This window comes from Neomonachus schauinslandi, chromosome 4 (genome assembly GCF_002201575.2).
Source record: "Neomonachus schauinslandi chromosome 4, ASM220157v2, whole genome shotgun sequence".
Classification (NCBI taxonomy): domain Eukaryota; kingdom Metazoa; phylum Chordata; class Mammalia; order Carnivora; family Phocidae; genus Neomonachus; species Neomonachus schauinslandi.
In genome coordinates, this window is record NC_058406.1 from 187455491 (window position 1) to 187462330 (window position 6840).

At 45.3% G+C, this 6840-nt stretch overlaps 1 protein-coding gene across 1 annotated transcript in view; it reads left to right on the forward strand.

Annotated features, from left to right (window-relative positions):
• The window catches only part of SPATC1 (spermatogenesis and centriole associated 1), a 21441-nt gene that overhangs the window by 5334 nt on the left and 9267 nt on the right, over positions 1-6840 (forward strand). Inside the window, 1 exon segment of the mRNA XM_044914317.1 lies at positions 6537-6840. This exon segment is cut by the window's right edge and continues 368 nt beyond it. Coding sequence (XP_044770252.1) covers positions 6537-6840 — 304 coding nt within the window.

The window sequence follows — 6840 nt, forward strand, 5'->3', positions numbered from 1 at the left end:
ACCCTCCCCCCTCTCATGTACTCTCTCTCTCTCTCATTCTTGCTCTCTCTAATAAATAAATAAGTCTTAAAAAAACATTGTAAAGTGCATTTGTAAATCTAAGACATTTGCTTGTCTAACTTTAATTGTCCCATGTAACACCTTCCTGGACCCTAAGTAATTGTTACATGTAAAATAAATATAAAGGCAGTGAATCTAAAGCTCTCTTTAAGGTTCTAATACTGTATCTAAACCTGGGAAGATTTCAACTTACAAATCTAAATCAATTAAATATAAATTATAAAAAGATGCAGGGGCTGGTGGCTGGTTCAGTGGTGGAGCACGTGACTGATCTGGAGGTTGTGGGCTTAAGCCCCATGTTGGATGTAGAGATTAAAAATAAAGTCTTTTTTAAAAAAATCAATCAGGCCCCTGGGTGGCTCAGGCAGTTAAGCCTCAGACTCTTGGTTTCTGCTCAGGTCATGATCTCTGGAAGTGGGATCTGTGTGGGGCTCTGCTCAGGGAGGAGTCCCCGTGAGATTCTTTCCCTCAGCTCCTCCCTGCATGGGTGCATGGTGCATACTCTCTCTCTCTCTCCAATAAATAAATAAATAAAATCTTTTAAAAAAATAAATCAATTAGGGGCACCTGGGTGGCTTAGTCATTAAGCATCTGCTTCGGCTCAGGTCCTGGGATCAGCCCTGCATCGGGCTCCCTGCTCGGCTGGAAGCCTGCTTCTCCCTCTCCCTCTGCCTGCCGCTCCCCCTGCTTGTGTCCCCTCTCTCGCTGTGTCTCTCTCTGTCAAATAAATAAATAAGTAAAATCTTAAGAAAAAAATCAATCAGGGGCGCCTGGGTGGCTCAGTCGTTAAGCGTCTGCCTTTGGCTCAGGTCATGATCCCAGGGTCCTGGGATCGAGCCCCGCATCGGGCTCCCTGCCCCGCGGGAAGCCTGCTTCTCCCTCTGCCACCTCCCCTGCTTGTGTTCCCTCTCTGGCTGTCTTTCTCTCTGTCAAATAAATAAAACCTTAAAAAAAAGAAAAGAAAAAAAAGAAAAAATCAATCAATTAAATGCAAATTATAAAAAGATTAAACCATCACATGTATATTTTGCATTAGAACACAAAGCTATGGGACTGAAATGTCTAGTTGAGTTATTTAGATTTCAGTTAACATACGGCGTCATATTAATCTTAGGTGTACAGCATACTGATTCAACACTTCCATTCAATCCCCTGTGCTCATCACAACAGGTGCATTCCTTAATCCCCATCCTCTATGTAACCCATTCCGCCCCCCACTCCACCCCACCCCCTGGTCGCCATCAGGGTGTTCTCTATCCTTAACAGTCTGTTTCTTGGTTTGCCTTTCTCTTTCTCTTTTTCTTTTTTTTCCCTTTGCTCATTTGTTTCTTAAATTCCACATATGAGTGAAATCAGATGGTATTTGAGACTGAAATTTCTTAAACAGGCTGGCTGCGGACCCCTGGTAGAACATTCCTGCTCACACCTCATGTCATGGCTTAAGTATTACTGGTGCTCCCCAAACTCATTTCCCCATCTCGCAGCCAGATATTTCTACCAGGTGGCTCCTGAGATTCTCATTGGTGACCCTGATGGATTGCAAACTCTATGAAGACTGTGTCTTGGCACGGAGCAGTGGACACACACTCCTCCATGCTCTGTGGGTGCATTTAGTTGGCCCCTGAACCATGAATGTTTTTCCTGGAAACCTAAATGCATATGACCCCAATGAATCCTTTTTTTTTTTAATTTAAAAAAAAAATTTTTTTTTAAGATTTTATTTATTTATTTGAGAGACAGAGAATGAAAGACAGAGAGCATGAGAGGGAGGAGGGTCAGAGGGAGAAGCAGACTCCCTGCCGAGCAGGGAGCCCGATGCGGGACTCGATCCCGGGACTCCAGGATCATGACCTGAGCCGAAGGCAGTCGCTTAACCAACTGAGCCACCCAGGCGCCCCCCCAATGAATCCTTTTTAAAATAACTTTATTGAGATATAATTCACACACGATACAATTCACCGATTTAAAGTGTGTGATTCAATAGTTTTTCATATACTCACAGGTTTTTACAAAGATCACCACAGTTTTAGAACACGTTCATCACCCCAGAAAGAAACTCTTTAGCTATGATGCTCCTATTCCTCTACAACTCTCAGCAACCATTTATCTACTTTCTGTTTTTATGGATTTGCCTATTCTGGATATTTCTTTTATTTTTTTTTTTAAGATTTTATTTATTTATTTGACAGAGAGAGACACAGAGGGAACACAAGCAGGGGGAGTAGGAGAGGGAGAAGCAGGCTCCCCACTGAGCAGGGAGCCCGATGTGGGACTCGATCCCAGGACCCTGGGATCATGACCTGAGCCGAAGGCAGACGCTTAACCATCTGAGCCACCCAGGCGCCCTGGATATTTCTTTTAAATGGAATCATAAGTATGTGGCTTTTGTGTCTGGTTTCTTTCACCTAGCACAGTGTTTTCAAGGTTCATCCATGCTGTAGAGTGAACCAGTACTTCCAGTTGGTATTAGGTTTTTGTTGTTGTTTCATGGATGAATAATATGTCATTAATGGATACACAACATTTTATCCATTCATCAGTTGATGGACTTTTGGGTTGTTTCCTCTTTTGGGCCATTATGAATAACACAGCTATAAACAACCATATACGAGTTCTTGGGTGGATTTATGTTTCCATTTCTTGTGGGTATATATCTAAGAGTAGAATTGCTGGGTCATATGGTAAATGTATGTGTAACTGTTTGAGGAACTGTCAGATTGTTTCCCAAGGTGGCTGCACTATTGTTCATTCCCACCAGCAATGTAGGAGTGTTCCAATTTCTCCATATCCTTACCCATACTTATTATCTGATTTTTTAATTATAGCCATCCCAGTGAGGGTGAAGTGGTTCTGATTTGCATTTCCCTGATGCATAATAATGCTGAGCATCTTTTCTGTGCTAATTGTCCATTTGTATATCATCTTTGAGAATGTCTGTTCATGCCCTTTGCCCGTTTTAAAGTTGGGCAACTTATTTTTTTATTATTGAGTTGTAAGAGTTCTTTAGGGATTCTGAGTACAGGTCCCTTATCAAATGTATGACTCGCAAATACTTTCTCCCATTCCATGGGTTGTCTTTTCTTTTGTCTTTTGAAACACAGAAGCTTTTAATTTTGATGAAATCCATCTCATCTATTGTTTCTTTTGCTGTTCACAGTTTTGGGGCCACATCTAAGAATACATGGCCAAATCCAGGGTCCTGGAAATTTACCCCTGTGTTTTCTTCTAAGAATTTTATAGTTTTAGTTCTTACATTTAGGCCTTTGATCCATTTAACTTTTGTATGTGGTGTGAGGTAGGCATCCAACTTCATTCTTTTACATGTGGATTCCAGTAGACCCATCACCATTTCTTGAAAAGATTATTCTTTCCCCCAATGAATTGTCTTGGCCCCTTGTTGAAAATCAGACCACAGATACATGGGTTTATTTCTGGACTCCCTATTCTATTCCATTGATCTATATGTCCCTCACTATGCCAGTGCCACGTAATCCTGATTACTGTAGCTTTGTAGTAACTTTTGAAATCTGAAACTGAGTCCTCCAACTTTTTCCTTTCTCCCTTGCTTTCTTCCCTCTCTGTCTCTTTTTTGCTTAGGTAGTGTAAAAGGGAGAAGTGCAGGGTGGCTAAGTGGTGCCTGTAATAATGCCTTCTCTCTTTTAAAATGTGGCTTCAGCCATTCTGGGTCCTTGCAATTCCTTGTGAATTTTAGGACCGGCTTGTCAGTCCTACAAAGAAGTCAGTTTGGATTCTGACAGATTGCATAGAATCTGCAGGTGAACTTGGGGAGTATTGCTCCCCATGGGATGCTTTTCCATTTATTTAGGTCTTCTTTAATTTCTTTCAAAAGTGTTTGTCATTTTCTTGGGGCGCCTGGGTGGCTCAGTCGATTAAGCATCTGCCTTCAGCTCGGGTCATGATCTCGGGGTCCTGGGATCAAGCACTATGTCCGGCTCCCTGCTCAGCAGGGAGCCTGCTTCTTCCTCTGCCCCACACCCAGCTCGTGCTCTCATTCACTCTCTGTCTGTCTCAAATAAATAAATAAAATCTTAAAAAGTAAAGTTTCAGGACATCTTGCCACACATTCCGTAGAGTGTTCCAGGGGCATAGATTTAAGCAACAAGCCCAGGAACTTCTGAAGGAATGTCAGAATGTTTCTGAGGGGTCTTACAGAAGGTAGATTTAGCAGTGTGCATTAAGGACCACTAGAATGTCTGTTTTCAGGGGGAAGAATCAATAATAAAGATTTTCGTAGGTATCATGGTCAACATCACTCGTCTTCAGGGAAATACAAATCAGAACCATGACGAGATATCACCTCATACCAGTCAGAATGGCTAAAATCAACAACACAGGAAACAACAGATATTGGCGAGGATGCGGAGAAAGGGGAACCCTCCTACACTCTTGGTGGGAATGCAAGCTGGTGCAGCCACTCTGGAAAACAGTGTGAAGGTTCCTCAAAAAGTTAAAATAGAACTACCCTATGACCCAGCAACTGTACTCCTAGGTATTTACCCCAAAGAATACAAACACACTAATTCAAAGGGATACATGCCCCTCCTATGTTTATAACAACATTATCTACAATAGCGAAGATATGGAAGCAGCCCAAGTGTCCATCGATAGATGAACAGATAAAGAAGATGCAACACACACACACACACACACACACACAGTGGAATATTACTCAGGCATAAAAAAAGAATGAAATCTTGCCATTTACAATGATGTGGATGGAATTAGAGAGTATTATGCTAAGCGAAATAAGTCAGAGAAAGAGATACCATATGATTTCACTCACATGTGGAATTTAAGAAACAAGCAAATGGAAAAAGGAAGGAAGAAAAGGAAAGGAAAGGAAAGAGAAGAAGAAAAGAAAAGAAGAAAGAGAAAGAGAGGCAAACCAGGAAACAGAATCTTAACCCTAGAGAACACACTGATGGTCGCCAGTGCAGGGGGAGGGGGGGAACAGGTGATGGGGATTAGGGTTAAGGAGTGCACTTGTCCTGATGAGCACCAGGTGATGTGTGCAAGTGTTGACTCACTATATTGTGCCCCTGAAACTAATATTGCGGTGTATGTTAACTACACTGGAATTAAAATTAAAAACCTAATAAAAAAAAGGCTTATGTAGTAGAATTTATTTGTCACTGGGAAAACTGGAATCAATTTGCATGCCCAAGGATTGGAAGAGGCTCAATGAACCGCAGCACATGCCTGAGCCCGAGCCTGGCAGCCACAATGAGTGCTGTTCTCAGAGAAGGGTGGCCGGAGGCCATCCAGCAAGAAGACGGGGCGGACATAAGGACAAGGAGGAGAGAGAAGGCTGCCACCTGTTGGTCCGTGGCCCTGGAGCTAAGAACGCATTTCACATTTTTAATGGTTGAAAGAAAATCAAAAGAATACTATTTTCAGACATGCCAAAAGTACACGAAATTCAAATATGAGCGTCTATGAATAAAGTTTGGTTGCTATGGATCCACATTTGTTTCCGTGTTGTCTGAGGCCGCTTTGCCCACACAGCGGCTGGGCTGAGTTGTTACAACAGAGACCAGACACGGCCTGCAACACTGGAAATGTGTACCAGCAGCCCTTAATAGAATAGGTTCGTCAACCCCTGGTTTATAAAATGTGTGGAGAAAGTCTTCAAGGCAACACGGAGCTTTGTATTATGACTAACAGTGCAGTGAGAGGACTAGAGGTTTCTAATCTTACATTCACTTTTCTGTAGCTCCGTTCTTTCTCTGCAGTGAGCACGTATGGCTTTTAGAACAACAACAAGGGTAGCAGTTTTCAATTAAAACCTTCCCCGCACCCTCCCCCCAGCTTCTGCGGCCCTAGGGGTCTTCTCGCCCACAACAGTGGTCATTCAAGGACACTGTCCTCGGGAACCCAAGAGAAATGGGCTCTCAGGCCCCGACACAGGGATCCAGGAGTGTGAAGCCGCATGTCTGGGCCAACCCACCCTCTTGAACCCGCATTTTCTGTTCCCAGAGATGCTGTGCTTTTTCTAGCCCTGGCCTCCCTGAGGGCCCCCCACCTGGGGAGGCTGTCCCCACAACAACAGTGGGCAGGAGGCCGGGACCCACTGCTCCCTACCAGGGAATGGATGGGTCAACTTGGCAACCTGGGGGACCAGCCGCCAGAAGACGCTCCTCGGTGGGGCATCAGCCGCTCAGAGCACCGGGCACATCTGAGGGGTGGGCAGCTGTGGAAGGTCCCTATGACTCGGGGACAGGTGTTCAGAGAAGTGAGCCTGGAGGAGCAGATGGAGAGACAAAAGGCCAGACCCTCATGGGGGATCTGTGGAGGCGCCCCCCAGAACCCCCCTGAGGTAGAGAGCCATTGTCTGGCCCACTAAGAGATGAGGCTCAGAGCTAGTCAGCTCATCACAGGCAGACAAGCACCTTGGCCTAGGCCCCTTCCTCGATGGGCCTGCCTGGCGTCTCAGTGCTTTCTCTGTGTCCCCCCAGGTGTCTTCCTGCCCCCGTCCCCGGCAGCCACAAATGAGGCTATCCTGGATGAAGTGGGGATTATGACTCTGGCGCCCCTGGCCGACATGCTGAACAGCCCACAGCCCAGCCCCGCAGCAGGCGCCATCATGAACCCCCTGATGGGCCCCCTCAACACACTGCTCCCTGGACCAGCGTCCATGTCACAGAGCATCCCGCTCACCAGCCTCCTGACCAGCCCCCTGACTGGCCCCATGGCAGTGTCCCCGGGGGGCACACTGACCAGCTCCCTGGGTCTGCCTTCAACTGGCCCCCTGAGCAGCCA